This window comes from Sphaerodactylus townsendi, linkage group LG03 (genome assembly GCF_021028975.2).
Source record: "Sphaerodactylus townsendi isolate TG3544 linkage group LG03, MPM_Stown_v2.3, whole genome shotgun sequence".
Classification (NCBI taxonomy): Eukaryota; Metazoa; Chordata; class Lepidosauria; order Squamata; family Sphaerodactylidae; genus Sphaerodactylus; species Sphaerodactylus townsendi.
In genome coordinates, this window is record NC_059427.1 from 12,903,489 (window position 1) to 12,926,021 (window position 22,533).

At 43.7% G+C, this 22,533-nt stretch overlaps 1 protein-coding gene across 1 annotated transcript in view; it reads left to right on the forward strand.

Annotated features, from left to right (window-relative positions):
• The window catches only part of LOC125428891 (zinc finger protein 420-like), a 70,900-nt gene extending 56,076 nt beyond the window's left edge, over positions 1 to 14,824 (forward strand). Inside the window, 1 exon segment of the mRNA XM_048489598.1 lies at positions 13,006 to 14,824. Coding sequence (XP_048345555.1) covers positions 13,006 to 13,711 — 706 coding nt within the window. The 3' untranslated portion in view covers positions 13,712 to 14,824.
• The last annotated feature ends 7,709 nt before the right edge of the window (positions 14,825 to 22,533 follow it).

The following is a 22,533-nucleotide window of genomic DNA, read 5'->3' on the forward strand; positions in this document are numbered from 1 at the left end:
CGCGATCCGCCTTCCCCGGTCGGTGCGGGAGGTTTTTGCCCTCCTCCTCCTCCTCCTCCTCCTCCGTCCCATCTATGCTCTCCAATTGCAACTTGGTAGAGCTGGCTTTGGCAAACGTTTGCATCGGCTTCAGTCACATGACAGGGAGCGGAAGCAAGCAATAAAGGGGAGGCTGAGCGGATCCTGACGTTTCAAGCAGTAATTTTTTTTTTCCAGGTAGGGCACCTGCTTGTTTGACTACACTGAATGCCGATTAATCATTCTGTTGCATTCATTGTAAGAATGACCATGTCTTTGAAAACTGGGTTTTCTTTCCCACCTCGCTCAGAAAAACCAGTGCATGCGCCTGGGTGAATCCGGTGCAAAGAATCCGAGCTAGGAAACTGGAAGCATGTTTTTGATTTGGGATTTAATCCACACAGACTACAAAATTCGGGCGGACGAGGCGGGTGGGGGAGGGTGTCCGGAAAGTGCAGGCAGGAAAGCAGAGGAAGGGGGGTGGGGAAAGGGGCTGTCAGGGGAGGTCGCTTCTGCAAAGAGTACGTGCTGCTGAAACTGTGAGGGGGGTGGAGGGCCGGTTGTTTCCGCCGGGCTTGCAAAATGTACCCCAACAGACATACACGGTGCAATCTTTCTGCAAACGCCTTTCAGTATTAGTCAGCTCCAGGACATGCCTGAGGAAGCAGAAGCAGAGAAGATGAACGAACGAAAAGGTTTTCTAATAACAGAATGCATCATCGATATATGGGTCTGCACGTTTAGCACGCTTTAAAAGGGGAGTAGGCACATTTATGGAAGATATAGGTCCCTCAATGGCTTTTAGCAATGGTGGTTAAATTGAGCCTCCATTTTCCATGAGCTTTAGTTAATGAGAAGCTCCTGTGAGCTTCCTGGGTCTTCTCCTTGACCACTTAAGGGAATGGGATATCTCCTTGGTGTGATCCTGCAGGAGTTTTGTGTTAACAATAATTATATTTGTGTTCCGTTGTGAAGCTGCAGATGGCAGATCCACAAAATGGACCTGGGTCATATGGGAGGCATTTCTCCTTGAAGTTGAAATTTCAGATTTGCAGAAAAATCTGAAATCTTTAAAAAAAAAAAAATTAAAATTCTCCAAAACAACAGGAACAACATCTGCAGCTTTGTAATAAAGAATGTCCTCTGAGCTCTCAGAGGCTATTTTGAAGGTTGCTAGGCAACCCATAACAATATTCCAGAGACTTCCAAGCCTTAGGTTCTATAAAGCAAAGCTTTAAAGCAAACAGCCCTAGAAAAAGCTGTCCCATTTACCTGTCACATAATCTGATGGAAGAGGACTTCCCGGGGACAGCAGTGACCACCAGAGAGTCACTGTGCAATTCTGTATGGCAGCCACAACCATCCACCACACATCCTGGCCATACTTTTTTCCTGGGAGGGGCTGTTGCTGGAGGGAAAGAAGGAAAGCTGAAGGAAGGGAGGGGGGAGGTAATTGTAAATTGGCTGATAGGGTAAGAAGGAGATAAAGAAGCAGGAAGGGGGAGAGATTATGGGGGCTGGCAGGGAAAGGAAAGAATAAATAATAGGGGAGGGATATGTAGGTGAAAATGAGATGCTCCCCTCCCCCTCCCAAGAGTTCTTTTGGGTGCACTACTTTTATAATAATAATAATTCCAAAGGGGTTGCTGTGTTGTAGCAAAAATAAAGAGGAGTTTGGTAGTACCTTAAAATTGTTAGTCCATCATGTTCTGGAATAACATTTTACTAATCTTTAAAATGCCATCAGAGTCCTGCTTTGGTTTAGATGTTGTCTGGCAGACACGAGAATGTTCAAAATTCACCTATTGCAGATCAGGCTGAGTGGATAAATCTGAGTCTACAGGACAGTTTCATTTATGGGTGATCAAATTATTAGTTTCTGTTAGAAGCTGCCATGGGGGTCCCTTCTCTGGTTAAGATTATAAAGTAATATTGATTAAAGTGTCTAATAATCACAATCTTTGCCTGCCTTTCTTGGTGCTTTAGTGGTTCTTTGGCTACAGTGACATTGGGAGACCCTCGCGTTTTTTGCTTGGCTTCTCAACCACTGTCTCTTTATGTGTCATGTCTGCCTCAGAATGACCATAGGGTGCAAAGAAAGATTGGCTTCTTGTGGAAAGGCAGGTTAAAGATTTGCTCGTCCTCCAAGTCCAGCAAAGAGCTCAGTCCTCAGCTGTAGGACAGTAGCCATAAAGATTAGATTCTTGGTCAACCCATTCCCAATGCTTTTTGATTAAAATGTGTGTGTGGGGGGGACTATTAAGGGTCCTCTGCTGTAGCCCCCACCTCTCACCCCCACAGTCCAGCAGTCAGCACTCTTGGCACATGCAGCTTTGTAAAGTCCCAGAACTCTGGGAAAAAAACCACCAAGGATGCTGAAGATCTCGGGATCCATCGGCAGCACCTCCAGTTTAAAAAAGAATCCCAATAGACAGTGTTGAGAAGGCCAGCTTTTTGGAGACCGGCGTGAAGAGAAAGGAACCTCCTGTAGAAATTGCCTTAGCAAAGATGCAGGGGCCTAGCCTGTCTTTGCACCCAATCATCTTGCTATCAGCACTGAGAAGGGAAACCAAGCACGGCCCGTTTCCACAGACCCGAGACCAGAACCACAGCTCAGTTGGACAGTACCAGTTTTGCAAATAGACAATGTTGTCTTCAATCTTTCCCTTCTCCAGTTCAATGTGTGGGAAGAGTGTACAAAAACCAATAGGCATGGTTGACCAATGTTTATATAGCTCCCAGCAGACTTCGTTTCCTCTGTATAAAGCTGGTGCAACGATGATCGATATCCCATGATATTGTGATGTCACGTACAAAAGCATAAAGCACTTCACAGATTTTAAAAAAAATTCCTAGTGGTACATTCTTTGTGACAAAAGTGGATGGACACAACTTTCTTTTCTTTCAAGGTGTCCCTGGAGGACCACATGAGACATTCCATCACAGAGCAGTAAAAGATGCTGAGTCCCAATCCATAAATCTGAGACTGGCTGGAGAATATCAACAACATGGGTAAGAATTCCGGTCTTGTAATTTGGATTAGAAATTAGAGTGCAGAGAAGATGAGGGAGAAATTAAAATGCTGTTAGGTTCAAAGTTGTGGTGAGAGCAAAGTCCTCCCATCCCAGTGTCGCTTGGCATGGATTCTACAACCCTCTTTCACACATTCCCCTCCCCCCTTTAATTTTGCTATGTAGAACTCTAGTAATATGGAGGAGTTCAGAATTCAATAACTATAATAATAATTGCACTGTTAGAAGTTTCAGTGTTTTGAAGGTTTTGGGGAGCTGTTTTTTTCTGCAGTGAAGAAGCTGTGGTCTTCCTGAATAGGTATTGAGGATGAAGGATTGTAGCAGCATCTATCTTACATAGTGGGTTTTCTGGGCTGTGTGGCCGTGGTCTGGTAGATCTTGTTCCTAATGTTTTGCCTGCATCTGTGGCTGGCATCTTCAGAGGTGTATCACAGAGAGAAGTCTGTTACACACTGTGTCCAGTTTCAACAATACATGATTAACTTTGTTTATTTAGATACGTATATTCAACCTTTCTCCCAATGGGGACTCAAAGTATCTTAACAAAATGTCCCCTCTTCTCCATTTTATGCTTTCAACGATAAACTTAGATTAGGTTGCTAGTAACTGTCCCAAGGTCATCAATCATGGCAGCTTCCGTGGCAGAGTATGGGTCTGATCTTGAATCTCTCAAATCCTGGTCCTACACTCTAAACCAGGGGTCTGCAACCTGTGGCTCTCCAGGTATTCATGGACTACAAATCCCATCAGCTGATGGGATTTGTAGTCCATGAACATCTGGAGAGCCACAGGTTGCAGATCCCTGCTCTAAACACTATGCAAATCCATCTCTTTATTCATAGAAGGTGTCTTGATATTTTTCATTGTATTAATCAGATGTCTAAGATTGAATGGAGCTGGAATGTTTTGATTTGAGATCTCTCTGTTTTCCCTAAAGTGGGTTCCCTTTGAATTTGTCTGATCTTATCATTTGGAGTTCGTATATTTGTATATGGATGATGTATATTGCAGATGTTTAGTGTGACTCTCCGTACAATCCTGTGCAGAGTTACTCCAGGATAAACCCATTGGTTTCCTTGTGCTTAGACGGTGTAATCCTAGATAGGATTCTACTGCCATTTTGTGGTTATTACATTGGTGAGTGGTTTGGGTTTTGGAGAAATAGTGGTGAGTGGTTTGGGTCTTTCCAGGAAATGATCCACATGAACCAGCAAGGATCTTCTCCCATCTGCAAGAGAGTGAAGTCTTATTTCTCAAACATTGTTACTTTTTCCTGATCAGACTTTGCTCATGTGTCGATGAAGATGGAAGAAGAGGAATCCTGGCTCCCGAATAACCAGGCATCAGAAGAAAGTGACACCTCTACAGGTACCTTCTTGGGGTGGGATGGACCCAATGTACTGTAGTAGTAATAGTGGTGAACTGTAGTAGTAGTAGCATTTACTTCTTTATATCCCATTTTCCCTGCTGTTGTAGGCTCAGAGTGGCTTACATCATAAAACAAATATACAATAATGTACATAATAAAATAATGATATGCTCTAAAACCTATATACATCATCATCATTATTTAATTTTGTTTATTATCACAGGTGTTAGTTCTTTAGCTGATTGTTGGCCTTCCATTACAATTCAGACTCCACCCTCAAGCCTAGGATGTTGTAATGTATTGGCATAGATGTGGCATAGATGTAATGTATTGGCATAGATGCAGATCCCAGCAGGGCTGCCTTTTGAATCTGACAGATATTAATTTTGTCAATTTGAAGGTGCTTCAAGGGCAGCCCTATGGTTTTCAGAATGGCTCCCAGGTTGCCGATTACCACTGGGACTACCTCAGCTAGTTTGTTGTTATTGTTGTTATTAATTGGATTTAATACCCCACTCTCCCTAGCCAGAACCGGGCTCAGGGCAGCTAACATACATGTTCAGAATACAGTCATAAAATCACATCAATAAATTACAATTAAAACAATCCCAGCAATATAAGCAATTGCAGTTCAACCGTCTAACCCACACCAAATTCCAGATTCTCACCAAAAGGGACATAAAGGCATCATCATGGAGCTTCTCGATATTCCAAACTCTATCCTAAAACCCATAGCAGTGGAAGAGAGGGACAGAAAAGGAAGAGAAGAGAAAAAGGGAAAGGGAGGCCAGCAATGATGGAACCATAACCATAATGCAAGAATGATTACTGCAAAGTGTGGTGGAGTCTCCTTCTTTGGAGGCTTTTAAAGAGAGGCCTCTGTCAGGAGTGCTTTGATTGTGTGTTCCTGCATTGCAGGGTCAACACCCTGCAATGCAGGAACACACAATCAAAGCACTCCTGACAGCCCCTGGGGTCTCTTCCAACTCTATGATTCTATGATTTTCTCTTCCTTCCCCCCCACCACCCTAGGACAACCAAAAGACAATTCAACCCTTGTTCATAGTCTCTGAACATCCTCCAAGTCCAGGCTAAGAAATTTAGGAGCTGGCTTAGATCTCATTTGGTGATGTTGGGAGCATGCAGTGAACTGTGCCATAACAGAGGAGGTAGATTATGTACTGGATGCTCTTGTATAATTTTTTTAAAAAGAAGACCCTCTAGAAAACTGATTCAGCAGAGACGAACTTTTCTAATCCTGTGTCTTTGCTTGCTGTTCCAGCTGTCTATTTGAACAGAGTTTTTAACATACAGAACATTCCAACATATGATATCTTCCCTATAGTTTGTGATGGTGTCGTCCATTACGTCTCCTTGGCATTTTACCCCCTTGTTCTCTTGCATGTATGAATCAGGCCTCTGTCAGAGCTGGTGGAATGTCATGGCTGAGAGGTGCCATAGTTAACCTCCAAATTCTGTGTGGCATTAAATTCAGGTGTTCCAGTTGATTTCTTTTTAGAAAATGTGTACATTTATTATTAGAGGAAAAATAGGCTAAATTCTCCTCAGGCCTAGCTTTGCTTGGTTTGACTGTGTGTGCGGTTTCTTCTCAGTGAAAAAGGGGCTTCTGTTTAGGTCCTTTCCTTTTGCAATTATCTGCCTTAAACCATTTAAAAAGTTTGTCACCATAAAATGTAAGATTTCCCTATTATTACCAATAATCTTTCTTCAGCGTGAGAGTCATGTTGAACTCCCACCTAGCCAAATCTGAAAAGATAAGAGCCAGCAGGGTGTAGTGGTGAAGAGCAGGTGGACTTTAATCTGGAGAACAAGGCTTGATTTCCCACTCCTCCACATGAGTGGCAGACTCTTATCTGGTGAACTGGATTTGTTTCCCACTCCTCCACATGAAGGGGGTGACATTGGACTAGTTCACAGTTCTTCAGATCTCTTTTAACCCCATCTACCTCTCAAGGTGTCTGTTGTGGTGAGAGGAAGGGAAAGGATCTTGTAAGCTGCCTTGAGTCTCCTTACAGGAGAGGAAAAGGTGTGTGTGTGTAAATCCAAACTCTTCCCCCCCCCCTTTATTGGCCTTTTATACTCTCTTATTCTTCCCTTTCCCTACTATGTATGTGTGATAGAGACAGACACACATAAGATCAGCCTATCAGTCTCTTTCCCTGACAGGTGGAGTTCAAGCCCTTCTTCAGAAGCAGCTTTCAAATTTATTTATTTATTCCACTTGTAATCACACAGTATAGGACAGTGGTGGCAAACAATTGGCCATGCTGGCAGGGGCTGATGGGAATTGTAGTCCATGAACATCTGGAGTGCCATAGGTTCGCCACCACGGGTATAGGACATCAAATGAACAATGCAATGGGACGAAGAGTATAAACTGAATGTGAAAACAAATTGCCCAGACTAGCATAGCTGAAGGGGTAGGACGTGGGATTACAAAGGTAGGCACGGTAGTGCAGTAACCACTGTCATATGAAGTGCCTTTCTGGACCAATCTGGCCCACGACACCCAGAGCTGGGCTTTGTCACATGACAGGCATAACATACAGGTTGATGCTGAGTCAGGAAAAGCTTTGGGTTTGACCCAGAATTGGTTCCCTTGCAGCTGAAATGTCTTTTCTGACCTCAGCCTCTTATGTCTGCCTTCTGCTCAGAGCTTCCTGATGTGATTGTAAAGGTGGAAGACGAAGAGGAGCCATGCACTGTGTATCTCCCAGGATCAGAGGGAAACAGAATATTCCATGGGGCCCACTCAGGTGAGAGAGATCACAGGGACTAGCTGATAAATAGAATTCTGAGAAGTTACTAAAAGTTACATGAATCTCTCCACTCCAAAAGAAGTAGCAATTTGTTGCTTTTGCACACATTCCAACATTAAAGAAATGCTGATGGAGATATCATGAGAACAGGGTCAACATTATGGAGTTGACTAGCTACCAGTGGCGTAGCACCAAGGGGACAGGGGGGATGTGCGCGCTCATGCGGGGGCGTTCCAGGGTGGGCAGGGGCACAGCAGGGGCACACACATGCCCTGGGTGCAGTCCCCCCCTCCGCCCTTGCTAGCTACCTCATGTGTATTTGTAAAATGCTATTGTTTTGCAGCTGAATATTGTAAGCCCATCAGTTTTCTAAGCTAAAAGGCAAATGGAACTGGTTTGCCATTCCCTTCTTCTGCATTGTGACTCTTGGTATTCCTTGGTCATCTCTGATCCAAGTACTGACCAAGTACTCACCTTGCTTAGCTTTCATTATCTGACAAGAATGGGCTAGCCTGGATCAGGGTGGCTACTTCATACAACTGGGCACTTAAGATGAAACCAAAAGATCTATTGAGGGAAAGATCGAGAAGGGTTGGGGCAGAAGGGTTGGGGCAAGAAGGATCTGGGCAAGAAACTTCAATAAGCCTATTCTTTCAGGCTAATATGTGTGATTATCTGAATGGGTGTGAAAGCTGGACAGTGAAGAAAGCTGAAAGGAAGAAAGCTGGTGCATTTGAGCTGTGGTGTTGGAGGAAAACGTTACGGATATCGTGGATTGCCAAAGAAGACAAATCAGTGGGTTCTTGGTCTAATCAAGCCTGAACTCTCCCTAGAAGCTAAAATGACTAAATTGAGGCTTTTGTACTTTGGTCACATTGTGAGAAGACAGGAGTCACTAGAAAAGACTATAATGCTTGGGAAAGTTGAAGGCACCACAGAAGGAGGCAGACCCAACATGTGGAACAGTTGAAGGCAGCAGAAAAAGAAGAAGACCCAACATGAGATGGATTGACCCAATGAAAGAAGCCATGGCCTTCAGTTTGCAAGACCTGACCAAAGCTGCTAATGTTAAGATGTTTTGGAGGGTGCTAATTTATAGAGTTGTCAGAAGTCAAAAGTGATTGATTGACTGACTGACTGACTGACTGATTGATTGATTGTTTAGATTTCTTAGACCACCTAATCCCCGAAGGGCTCTAGGCGGTTTACAACAAATATAAATTACAACAGTTAAAATACAGTTAAAACCCCCATTAAAAAAACTTAAGCAACACATCAAATCCTAAAACAACCTGTTAAGACCCATAATACTCATAATACTGGCTCCTGGGCCTAAGGCTGGGAGGGGAACAACGTCCAAGATGACAAGGATACGCCGTATCAGGATGGTAACAGACGGAGGGGGGCTCATAATGGGGCAGCCAATCCGCGGCCGGCCTCACCGAAGGCCCGGTGGAACAGCTCGGTTTTACAGGCCCTGCGGAACTCACCAAGGTCCCGCAGGGCCCGAACAGCTGGTGGCAGAGCGTTCCACCAGGCAGGGGCCAGTTAACATAAATACACACACATAGCACTTAACATAAATACACACATGGCACTTAACATAAATACACACACATACACAAAATATGGATGACCAGGTGAGCTGTAAGGCTTTTTGTGAACTAGTATCTTGTGAAGATGTATTTTCAAGGTGGTTGTGTACAGCGCTGACCTGGAGCACCATATGCCTTAAGGCCGTGGTGGCAAACCTTTGGCACTCCAGATGTTATGGACTACAATTCCCATCAGCCCCTTCCAACATGGCCAATTGGCCATGCTGGAAGGGGCTGATGGGATTGTAGTCCATAACATCTGGAGTGCCAAAGGTTCGCCACCACTCCCTTAAGGAATGCTTTAAGAATTGAACAGTATTCAGACAGAGCAGTGACAACGGGAATGTGAGAAAGGAATTTTCTTGTGGCTTTTGTCTTGTTCTCAGGCAGCAGAAAGACATCCTTGGTGGGATCCAGATTGCCACCTTTTTACAGAGGAATAGCAACAGCTATTGTGCCTAAGGCTTGGGGCAGGGAGATGAATGCGGAACTGCTTGAGGGGGCTTTTCTTTGTCAGGGGAGCCTTTCAGCTGATGCACAATGTCCAAGTAAGGTAGGCTGTGAACTCCGCTCCCTTTCCTCCATATGAAGCAATGCATCCTACTCAAGATGATATAAAATCCACCAACTTGGATATATTGGTCAGTAGTGACTTCTGTGTCTTCTTTCTTCTTCTCCCAGGCCCCTGTGCCCTTCAAGGAGGTGGCCGTGTATTTCAGTGAAGGGGAGTGGGCTCTCCTAGATCCTAGCCAAAGAGCTCTTTACAGAGAAGTCATGATGGAGAACTATAAGAATGTGGCCTCTCTGGGTAAGCAAGTAGTGGCTGGTATGTGGTGGCCCTGAGTTGTTTTGTAAGTGTCCTGAGAATTCTCTGGTAGAGATCCTCATTTGCTTTTACGTCTCTTACCCTGTATTTCAAAAACTTCCCCAGAGAATGATTGTTAAATTAGATAGTCTCAAAGTTGAAACTAATTGGTATGTATTGCTTTCCCTCCAAGAAGGATCTTGGACATGCAAGCCTGACCTTATCTCCTGGCTGGAAGAAGTGAGCGAGATCGTTGTTCATGACTCCGAGGAGGTTAAGAGTTCAACAGGTACTTCCTTCGATCAGGGTGGGGCTTCAGTGTCTGAGAACTGTAGTTCTACTATCATTCTACTAAGAATACATTCACCAGTCTGTCTCGGGTTTCCTGGCAGCCATCTCTGTGGCTTTCTATCATCCTGTCATGACTGGCATGAATCCATGTTCCCTTCATTGTTGGCTGGGATTGTAGGTTCAATCTTACCTGCCCATTTTCTCCTTCCTTAGAAACTTTTTTATGCTGGAGAAAGGAATCCAAAGAAGGCACACCCAGTTTTTCACAAGAAGGCCTTGCATCAGAAGGCATGATGGAGTGTTTCTTGGAAGATTCTCAAGAGAACATTTGCGTATCGACAGAGCTGGCTGAGAGTGAGTATTTCTCACATGGTAAAACATTGCGAAAGAAATGTTGCATTGAAAGATCCATGCTATGGGGAGTCTTCATTACTAATATCATGAATAGGCCTATTAGAGAAGCATCCAAGTGTGGTATAGAGCAGTGTTTCCCAACCTGTGGGTTGGGACCCCACAGTGGATCGTGAAGCCTCTGAAAGTGATTTGCAGGCCAGCCCTTTCTAATGACTGCCTGTGTCCTTTCACATTGCTCTCTTCTGTATCAGAAACCAAGATCTGTCTCTGGAAGCAGGATATTCCGTGTCATCCATTCATTGATATTTTTGTAATAAACAGCATATACATGTTGATCAAGTAAAATGGTGGTCATTAGAGTAAGTGAGAATCTTAGAGAAGATTAGAAGGTGTAATGGAGAAAAAGTTGGTGGTCAGAGCTGGCATATAACCTCTGTGTACACAGTGGCATATCTGCCTAGGGACAAGAGGGGGTCAAATGTCCCCAGGCGCCTCCTTGTGGGGGTTGCAAAAATTGCAGGTTTGTTAGTGTGTTTTTTGAAATTTTTAGTGTTTTTCAGTGTTTTGCTTGCAGGGGGCGCTGTTTTTTGGCTAGCAGCACCAAAATTTCAGGGATTTTTCTGCAGACTCCCCTGATTAGGTTTGGTTCAGGTGGTCCAAAGTTATGGGCTCCCAAAGAGGGTGCCCCCATACCCCATTGTTTCTAATGGGAGCTAATAGGAGATGGGGGCTACACCTTTGAGGGTCCATAACTTTGGACCCCCTGAACCAAACTTCACCAAACCTGGGTGGTATCATCAGGAGAGTCTCCTAAAAATACTCTGAAATTTTGGTGCACCTCTGACAGCAGGCACCCCCCCCCCAAATTTCTCCAGATTCTCCTTTTAAATCCACCCCCTTCGGCATGGGTTTAAAGGGAGAATCTAAGGTCCCCAGTTTAAACATTGAAAGTAATGTTGTTTCAGGGTGGGGGAGAATCTACCCTAAAACAGCATCACTTTCAATGTTGTTTTAACTGGGAACCCCAGATTCTCCCTTTAAGGTGGATTTAAAAGAAGAATTTGGGCTCCCTAGTTTAAACACCATTGAAAGTGATGCTGTTTGGGGTGGATTCCACTGGAGGTGTTTTGTGAGAGATGATGCTGACATTTGTTTGGTAAATGTTTTGCTGGGGGTGATTTGTGAGAGATTTACATGCTTAATACCCACTTGCACTGGCTTGGAGCTGTTTCTCAGGCTAACAACGTACCTCATAGGGTTGGTGTGAGGACAAAATTAGGAAAGAGTTGGTGGGGAGAGAGCCATGTATGTTTTGCTGGGGATGGGAGGTGTCTTGTGAGCTGGTGCATTGTTTGGTCTTGGTGGGGGAGGGTGGCTGCCCATATCGGGGCGAGAGGGCAAACTCAGGTTTTGTCCCCGGGCTCCAGTTTGCCTAGATATGCCTCTGCGTGTTCAACAGCTTGTATGTCAGAGTGCCATTTGCTTTAGGGTTCATAGTGCAACCGCTGCACCCTGTGTGTGATGTTTGTCATTTTCTCAAAAATATCTGGTTGGTCAATGTGGAAAATGGAATACTGAACTAAATGGGTGCTATGGCCATAGTTTGCTTAGGGCACCAAAGAATCCAGGGTTGGCTCATCATACCAAGTAAATTTGGCATGGTGGGTCACCATACTGGAAAGTTGAAAAGTGTTGATGTAGAGGTTAGGGTGCCAGACTGAGATTGGGGAGGTCCAGGTTCAATTCCCATCTTGATTCAGAAGCTCACTGGACAACTTTGGGCCAGTCATTCTCTTCTGCTCCTAGCCTTCCTCTACAGATTGTTCTGAAGAAGAAATGAAGGGTGGAAGTGTAATGTGTGCTTCCTTGAATCTTTTAGTAGTAAAGTATAGATAGTGTTCTGAAATGCTTCTTGTTGAAGTGCCCTTGAGAAATTCCACTATGTACCTTTTGTTCCCTCTGATGCAGAGTGCTTACCCTGGTAGGTCCTTAAATACAAAAAACTAATTTGTGGTGCTCTCCCACATAAAACTTTCCTACACAGGAGAATGAAGCTGCTACCAGGCAGATAGGAAAAAGAGTAACCAGAATTATGGAAGATAGGTTGGTTGGCATTCAAAGGCCGCTTCTCCATTGAAGTGTTTCCTATACAAAATCCATTTGAAACTGGAAAAGAAACAAAACCTCAATGTAGTTATTCATTTTTTTCCCTTTTTGCTTCTGTCTTGCCAACTGGCTATTTTTCTTGGGACCTAAAAAGTGATTACAGGCAGCAACTTCTACACATACACATCACATTTTCCTCTTCTGTTCTGCTTTGGCTTAAAGTTGGGGGTTGCAGAGATTTCTACAGGTCGCTCAGTAAGAATTATTCTCTTAGACCTTTTCAGTTGTGTGGTTCCCTATGTTTCTCATTGCATTTCTGTCTCTCTGTTCCAGCAGAACAAGAATGGGAATCAAATCTGGTGAACATGGATGGAGACAAGAATCTGCAAGTGGAAAAAGAGGCTTGGAATCAAAAGACTTCAAAGAGGCAGCAGGGGAGGAACAGGGAAGAAACCCAGAATCAGAGGAAAGAATCACTTGCCTTTCTGGGCAGTGGCTTCCATGAAATTCTGTTTGAAGACAGAATAGAGGAAGGGGAACAAAGGAATTACCACACTGTGTTTGATAAAACATCTGGCTGCAAATCTAGTCTTAACAGACAGGGGAGAACTGAAACATGGGAGAAACCATATAAATGTCTGGAGTGTGGAAAGAGCTTCAATCGGAGTGATCACCTTACTTCGCATCAAAGGAGTCACACCCCAGAGAAACCATATACATGCTTGGAATGTGGCAAGAACTTCAGGAGGAGTGCAAATCTTACATATCACCAAAGGATTCACACAGGTGAGAAACCATACAAATGCTTGGAATGTGGAAAGCGTTTCAGTTGGAGAGCAGATTTTACTTGCCACCAGAGGCTTCACACAGGAGAGAAACCATATAAATGCTTGGAATGTGGAAAGAGCTTCAGCCAGAGTGGACACCTTACTTCTCACCAGAGGATTCACACAGGGGAGAAACCATATAAATGCTTGGAATGTGGAAAGAGCTTTAGTCGGAATGCTGAACTTACTTACCACCAAAGGATTCACACAGGGGAGAAACCATATCATTGCTTGGAATGTGGGAAGAGCTTTAGTCGGAATGCAGAACTAACTTCTCACCAGTGGATTCACATAGGGGAGAAACCATATAAGTGCTTGGAGTGTGGGAAGAGCTTCAGTCGGAGTGACAGACTGACTTCTCATCAAAGAATTCACTCTGGGGAGAAACCATATAAATGCTTGGAATGTGGGAAGAGCTTCTGTCGAAGAGATAGTCTAACTTCCCACCAAAGGAGTCATGTAGGAGAGGAATCATACCAATTAGACTTGTTGAAAGAAATTCTCTTAATTCCTCTTTACCCAATTTCTCCTTGAAACAAATGAATTTTATTCCATTTGTCAAGCAGTAACATCTGCCATTCTTTCTGATCTTGCTACATCAGAAAAGCCATATAGATGCTCTGACCGTAAAAAGGTCTTGTGCCTAATAATACACTTTGCAAAGAACATAGCTAGCTGTGGAAGAAACTTGAAGCAGGCAAAACTGATACTGAGCATATAGGAAAGTATTTAAATAATTCCTCTATTGGAGTTAAAGCAGAGTGTTTTGTCCTGCTTTTTGTGATCACAGTCTTGTTTATCATAGCCACTCAGTTAGCTGTATATGTTAGCTGGGGATTTACTTGGGATAATGTATACATCAGTGTCAAAGAACTGCAAAAAATTAATGCCAAATTTATTGACAGTTGCTACGAAATTGTTTGTGTGATGGAAGGTGAAAGCTTTACATAGTACTGATGATTGGCAGAGACAAGTCTGGTATATAATGTTAATGACTAAACGAACTATTCATAGAGAGAGAGAAAAAATCCAGACAATGTGTATTATCCAACAATGATAACTTTATTGGAGCCAGATGCTTTTATGTACAGCAAGAAGAAAGCAAAGTATGTTTTAATTGATTTTTTTCTATATAAATTTTCATGTTGATATTAAAATAGTTAATTTCTTTTGTTACATGTTGGATAACTAGTGTATTGCACTTGTTAAAATGTTGACAGCAGAAGACCAGTGTTCTGTTTTCAAAAATGCCTTTTTGAGTTGCATCATTTCAAAATGTTTGATATCTATCCATTGTTATCAGTCATTTCTTTGATCATCACCACACTGCTAGCTATGTTCTTCAGTAGTTAATTTCCTTTGTGGAGTAGGTGAAAGCAGTGCCAAATAACAGCTGCTAGAATATTGGTAGACCAGTAATGGGAACTGAAAACTGACTGAGACACATCTGTTATGTAATATTAGTGAATAAAATGAACTGTTTATAGACATTTCAAACAGAAAATGCAAGAGAGATTGTATTTATTCAACAATGGGAACTTTATTGGAGTCAGATACTTTAACATAGGTAAGAAGAGAGATATGCATGTTTTTCTTTTTATGGTGTTTTTCTGTATACATTTTGAAGGTTAGAAGAAGAGTTGGTTTTTATACCCCCACCTTTCTCTACCTTTAAGGAGTCTCAAATGGGCTTACAAACTCCTTCCCTTCCTCTCCTCACAATACCTTGTGAGGCAGGTGGGGCTGAGACGGTTCTGAGAGAACTGTGACTACCCTAGGGCCAGCCAGCAGGCTTCATGTGGAGGCGCAGGAAAAGCAAATCCAGTTCTCCAGATTAGAGTTTGCCGATCTTAACCACTACACCACTGTTTGCTTCATTCAATTTTCTTGCAAATGTCTTTTGTTATTTAGAATGTTGGTGTAGGTTGTAGGTTTTGTTTTTGAAAATGGCTACTTCTGTTGCACCACTTCGGAATACTTAATATCTGTTAATTTTACCCAGTCATTTCCACCTGAAGCTCAATGTGTACCTGTCTCTTGCCACCCAAGTTTTCTACTCACAGCAGTCCTGAGAGATGGGTTCAACAGAAAGAAATGTCCCACAGCCCTTAGAGTCAAATCAGAATGTGAATCCTGTACAAGATTATCCTCCTTTTTCCCTACTGTTATTATCCAAGATGGAGAGAAGTGGGAAATCTGTGTGTGTGACAGAGGGCTTTGGCTTACCCCCAACCCCTCTCCCTTACTTCGATAGCTATAATTTTATGAATGTGGGACTGGCGCATCCAAAGATAGTGCTAAATGCCATTGTGCACTAACTTAGCTTTATGTCAAAGTAGACCAGTGATGGCGAACCTTTTTGAGACCAAGTGCCCAAATTGCAACCCAAACCCCACTTATTTATCTCAAAGTGCCAACCTGGCATTTTAACCTGAATGCTGAGGTTTTAGTTTAGAAAAACTGGTTGGCTCCCTCTTCCTCCGCCCCACCCGCTCGAGCAGGGGCCAGCCTGCTCTAGCCTCCAGCAAGTCCCACGTGCACTGCTCTGTGCCTCTCTAGCATCTCTGCCTACTCTGCGCCGCCCCCCCCGGGCAGCAGCCACCCGGAGCACAAGCACCAGACCTGTTGTGCTCAGTGGCCCAGGCCAGCCTAGATGTGTGTGTGTGGGAGTGTGTGATTTTCCGCCCCCTATATGACGAACTCTGTGTGCACGTGCCTACAGAGAGGGCTCCGAGTGCCACCTCTGGCACCCATGCCATAGGTTCGCCATCACTGAAGTAGACAAATAACCTCAAACAGTTAAACTCAAAATAAATTGTATTTTTTTCTGTTTTCTTCACAGGCAAGACTCTTCAATCAAGTCTTTTCAGTTCAAAAATGAACATGCAAATTACATAATGTTCCTTAGTCCCTTGTTTCCAAACTCAATATGCTGGTATCCTAAAGACTTTTATGCTTATATATACAACCAGTCAAATCATAGGGCAGTTAAATCACTGGTTTTAGGTGTAATTTTGTATTGACTTCCTCAAAGCCCATCTGTACATAAATATAAACCAAGAATCCTAATGAATAAATAATGTTATACTTTTCCAAAATTCCTAATTTTTAATCCCCAGAAATATATCTCACTCAATTCCTTATTTAGATGTATTTTGCCTGTACTCTCATCTTATTTCACCGTAGAACTTATATATGATTTTCTTACATACAAAATATATGAAAACAAACTCATTATACCTCATTACAAGTAATATGTAATGATAACAGTTTTCTAAAGGAAAAATAACATACCGGGGTTGCGGTGCAGCCTATGAATTTGGAAACGAGACTGTAGAACGTTTTGTAATTAGCATGTTTATTTTTGAATGGAAAAGACTTGATGGTAGAAACTTACCCGTGAAGAAAACAGGAAAAAAAACAATTTATTTTGAGTTTAACTGTTTGAGGTTATTGACCTTTGACCTTCAGCTAAGTTGGTGCAAAGTGGTTTGTTATACTGTTATGTTCTGTTATACAAAAGAATACTGGTGTAGGTGATAAAAAAGTCATAAAAACACTACAAGATGTTTCAGAACTAAGAAAAGAAATAAAAACTCAAGGCTAAGATATAAGGTCACTGGGAGTTCCCATTTGTGCATTTTTGAAAATTTACCCAGTCAAAATAAGGTGCACATACTCAACTTAGGATATCCAGCCAACTTAGGATATCCAAATGGCCATGTATCTTTCCCATTGCTGGCAAGTGAGCAAATGGTAATCTCTATTCTGCCTACTTGTCTCCATAAAAGAAACTCATTTCTTCTCATCCTGGAAACTGAGGAATGTTTTGCTTTCATCAACGTGTGAAAGGATAACCAACGAGCGCTTCACAGAGGTCCTGCGATTACACCGCAAAATCCTCGGAGGCACAAAACACGACTTCTGCTGATAGCATCCTGCTCAGGAAATACTGTCCTTAGCAGGTTGAAAATAAAGATTTATGTGTGTGTGGAAAGAATGGGCTGTTAACAGTCTGCACACAAACAGAGGATGATATGTGGAAACATGAAAAATGCACCAGTTGGGTGACTGGAAGTGAGGCAGAAGAGGTCTGCTATAGTTGTGAACAGTTTGCTGGTTGAAAAGGTAAAGATCTTGCTGGTTGAAAAGGTAAAGGTATTGCTGGTTGAAAAGGTAAAGATCTTGATTCTTGAAGGTCCTTGTATGCCTCATTTTTGATAGGGTTCAGCTGGTCTTTGCTGACTTGGCTAACAGCCTAAGAGTTGTATTGGATCCAACATTACTGCTGGGAAAACAACTTCATACAGCTGCAAAAAAAATGCTTTCTGCCAACTCAGTCTAGTCGGGAAGAAGGCCCCTCTACTTTTGCAAGTTCAGTTTGTACAGTCATTGCCCCCTCATGGCAACATCAAGGCTAGGCTACTGTAATTGCTACTACAATGGGGAGAGTCCATAGCTGAAAGTAAAGATCTGCCTAGCATGCAAAAACTCTGAGGGATGTCCAGTTTAAGTGATCAGGTAGCTGGTGATATGAAAGGCCTGTACCAGAGAGCCGCTGGCAGCCTGGTAGACAATATTGACCTTGATGGATCAACTGTCTAATTCAGCATAAGGCAGTTTTATGTATCCATGTCCCATGCACTGTACCTAGCTCTAACCTTAATCAACTGGGGGACTTCAGCTGGTGCAGAATACTGCAGTTATCAGAAATTAGGCAGAGCATGCATATTACTGCCATTCTTCAGTTACTTCATTGATTGCCCATCAATTACTGAATTCATTTGGAAGTAGGGCTATCATAAAGCCATTCATGGTGGGGGTATTAGTGGTCAGACACTCTCCTTGTCCTCAGAGGTAGTTACGACGGCTATAATACCCCTCCATGTATGTTTTAGAGATAAGGTTTGGTTCAAAAATGGCTTCAGCAGGGACAAAAAGGTAGTCTAGCCAGAAGACAGTTGCCATCTAGGAGGGCTGACTCAAATACCTCATCATTCCTCCCCATACCCTTAATGGAATGCAAGTTGCAAAACACTGGGTCTCTTGCCAGAAGCTACTAATCTCATCAGGACTGATGTCATCTTTCCCATCTGGAAATTACTCCCTGATAAGAGTTATTACTAACACATCCAGACAGCACCCATCCCTCAATAGAGAAGACCATCAGTGTTTTGCCTCAACTGCAAAATATCTTCTAATGAATTGATTGCACAGCCAACAGCTTAAGGTTTATTTTGTTAAAGACTAGAGATCAACACATGGAGGTCTCTGGGAACACACAGCACCCATCAAAAATAACAAATATCTTCATGAAGTTCACTCATCACCATTGCCACAAGACACATTTCACCCTAGAAAGTTAGGGTGCTCTTGTTCGTGTCTGGTTCCATCTGTGCGCATGTCACCCCCTCGTTAATACACACTAGTTGTGCACTGATTTTTGCATCTTGATCTTCTGATAGGTAATGTATCGCCAAAACTAATTCCCTCTCTGCTGCCCTTGCTCCATTCTTTCTTTCCTCAGGCTCTGCATATTTGAAACACTTGCTTGTTTGTACCCTTTTTCGTTTTTAATAAAAATTCATTTTTTGATATCCATAGTTTTCATTACTATTTCTGGGTCTAATCTACTGGTACTAAAGAAGTATCCCAGTATACAATGGTGGAGAATGCGCATGTACATGAAGTTGCTGATTTTGCCCTTTTTGACCTGCAGAAGGTGCTGTTCAGGTAAACAAATGTACAGTACAGGAACAAAGGCAGTCCTGCGAATGAAAGGTTACCTGAATTGTTTGTCTGCCTTCTAATAATCAATTTGGGAAATTAGAGAACCGAAGGTGGCCTAGCGAGAGGCAGTCAACCGTAGGATTTTCTGTTGCGGCCCCCACCTTATGGAATGGCCTGTCAGAGGAAGTTACCAAGGAGCCCTCATTATGTCAATGGTCCCCAAGTGTTGATGCAGGCTAACATACCATCTAACATTCCCTCAGTTTCGTTCTCTTCATTTAGAATGCTATTTAGCGAGATGAAATGTGTTCTGTTTTTAATAGCTGTAATTTATTTTAGTGTTGTACTTAGAAGTCTGCCTTATTACAGAGCTTGTTACTCAGCAATTAAGGCCCCCACTGCACCTTCAGAGAAAGCAGAAGCAAATGAAAGTGGGAGGAGGAAGCAGATGCCGTCAAAGGCTCAGAAGAATAAAATCTTCTCTTCTAAATCTTTTCTTGGGGTGTCTCTCCTTGCCTGACTCAAACTACAAAATGATTGCATGATATCCTGAAATTTGGTTGCTGAAACGTCCAAAAATGCACCCCCTGCAGGAACATCCCAGAAATTTGCCCAAGAATCTTTGTTCTGCATTGAGTTTTTTGCATTGCTGTCAATGGGGGTTGCAGGCTGGGGGGGGGGGGGGGGGGGGGGGGGCCCACATTTCTGAAGGCACAGTCTCAAAACTTTCAGGGTCTCATCAGGAGACTGCCCTAAAGATTCCCCCCAGGTTTGGTGCAGTTTGGTTCAGGGGGGGCCAAAGTTATGGACCCTCAAAACTGTAGCCCCCATCTCCCATTAGCTCCCATTGGAAACAATGGGGATGGGGGCATGCCCTTTGGGAGTCCATAACTTTGGACTCCCTGAACCAAACCACACCAAACCTGGGGGGTAGCATAAGGACAGTCTCCTGATGATACGCTGAAATTTTGGTGCCACTAGCCTAAAAACTGCGCCCCCTGCAGGCCAAAAATGAAAAACCACTAAAAAATACCCAAAAACGAACCCTGCATTTTGATGCCCCCCACAAGGTGGTGCCCTGGGCAGCTGCCCACCTTGCCCAATGGACATTACGCCCCTGATTCAGGCATCAAAAAGCCAGAGGACTTCAGAGGTTGCTGCTATGCTCTGTCAGATGTGAACACGCCTAGTCATTGTATTTAGCTATTATCATTCGTTCTTAGTGCTGCAGATCTCTGAGCAAGAGGCGGTTGATCAGAGATGGAGGCAAAAACCATCTCCCTGTGGGTCTTGATTCTGAGGCACTGGCTGGGGTCAGGCTAGTCTTTCTGGTTTTCTAGAGAATAGGAAAGCCCTGACCTGGATGGCCAAGGCTAGCCTGATCTCATCAAATATGAGAAGCTAAGCAGGGTCAGCCATGGTTAGTACCTGGACAGGACACCACCAAGGAAATCTAGGGTTGCTATGCAAAGGTAGGCAACGGCAAACCACCTCTGAAAGTATCTTGTCTTGAAAACCCCTATGGGATCGCCGTAAGTTGGCTGTAAATTGACCGCACATTCCACCACTGGAGAAAAGGAGAGGGATGTCCTCTTTCACCAAATGAAACAAAACCTGTCTAACTGTGATGACATAAATTCATTCCATCCCCCTTGAGTTTCATTCCATCCCCCTTGATATTTTCATTCCATCCCCCTCCTGTTGTCTTCCAGCACGACCTTTCACACACCCCTTCTTCAGAGTTATTAGCCTGACTCTCCTCATGCAGACTTTTCATGGAGGAGGTGTGGAAAGTGTTAAAGAGCCATGAAATGTGGAAAGTACAAGGTGAAATATAATTATGTAAAAATTTTATGAAATTAAACTCTAATGAAGGAAAGTATAAAATATCGTTTTGTCCTCAAAATTCCAGAGGAGCAACCATGATGTTTGTCAAAGCAAGATAATATGGAGGAAAAATGATATTGTCATCAGTCCAAGTCACTTCCACAAATGCCAACTGGATGGATCTAACTCCAGGCATCTGATGCAGTGAACTCTGACTCAGATTTGGCTAAGACCTGTAACCAGAGGTGGGATCCAGCAGGTTCTCACAGGTTCCCGAGAGTAGGTTACTAATTATTTGTGTGTGCCGAGAGAGGTTACTAATTGGTGATTGTGCCACATGATTTTTGCCTTAGTTACGCCCCTCCTCTCAGCAGTAGTGCGCAGAACTTGAAGCAGTCTAGCAGAAGGTGCACCGGCGTGCGTGGCAGCCTGCGCCTGCGTGCATTCGTTTCCCACCCAAGGACCGGCGCAGCGGCTGCGTCCTTGCCACAGCCTCGCCCTGGAATGCCGCGCCCCCGGAATGCCCAGCCATGTCCCCGTCATGCCACGCCCAGTTCCATTGGCGCTACGCCACAGTTTGAATCCCACCACCATGGGAACCTGTTGCCAAAATTTTTGGATCCCACCACTGCCTGTAACACCTCCAGTGTGCAAGAAACAGTTGTAGAGCATCTACTCGGCATGCAGAAAGTCCCAGGTTCAATCCTCAGCATCTCCAGTTAAAAGGATCAGGTAGTAAGTAATGTGAAAGACTTTGATCTGGAGAGCTTCTGCCAGTCTGAGTAGACAATACTGATCTTAATGGACCAAGGGCCTTATTCATTGTAAGACAGCTTCACGTGGTTTCAAGGAGGAGGAGGAGTTTGGATTTATATCCCCCCTTTCTCTCCTGCAGGAGACTCAAAGGGGCTTACAATCTCCTTGCCCTTCCCCCCTCACACCCTGTGAGGTAGGTGGGGCTGAGAGAGCTCCGAGAAGCTGTGACTAGCCCAAGGTCACCCAGCTGGCGTGTGTGGGAGTGTACAGGCTAATCTGAATTCCCCAGATAAGCCTCCACAGCTCAGGCGGCAGAGCTGGGAATCAAACCCGGTTCCTCCAGATTAGATACACGAGCTCTTAACCTCCTACGCCACTGCACTGATACTTTGGAAGGATTCAGTTCTTGAGCAGTTTTGAAAAGTGGCTCCTCTTCAAAAAATTTCCAGCTGTCATGCTCTCTTCCCCTCCCGTAAGCCACTTCTGGTCCCCATTGGGGGAAAGGAGAGATGTAACACTTGTTATAATTCCAATTTTGGTTTTAGTTTGCAAAAAAAGGACACATCCTGTTGCTTTATCAGGTATTACTGCAACTGTTTTGGCAGGAGGCAGAACTACTCATTCAAGTGTCCAAACCACCTTTAAATATTCTGAGTGCAGTGAGCTATGATGAGGTTGGAGAGACTAAAGCACAAAGTACTGAGAATGTGCCAGCCTAGTAAGGTTGCCAACTTCCCGGTGGCGCTTGGAGTTCCCAGAATTACAGTTGATCTACAGACTACAGAGATTAGTTCCCCTGGAGAAAATGACTGCTTCGGAGGGCTCCAAGCCAGGCAGCCCCTATGGCTGCCAGGACTACAACTCCCAGCATGCACCGGCTCCCACCTTTCCCCAAAAAGAGCGGGGAAACAAACTGAGAAGCTACATCCCACCGGAGCTTCACGGCCAATGAGAGGCCAGAGACTGGGCGGGGGGAGAAAGCTGATTGGTTGTTGTTGAGTTCAGAAATAAAATAAATACTGGAACTGAGGACATGAATCCCC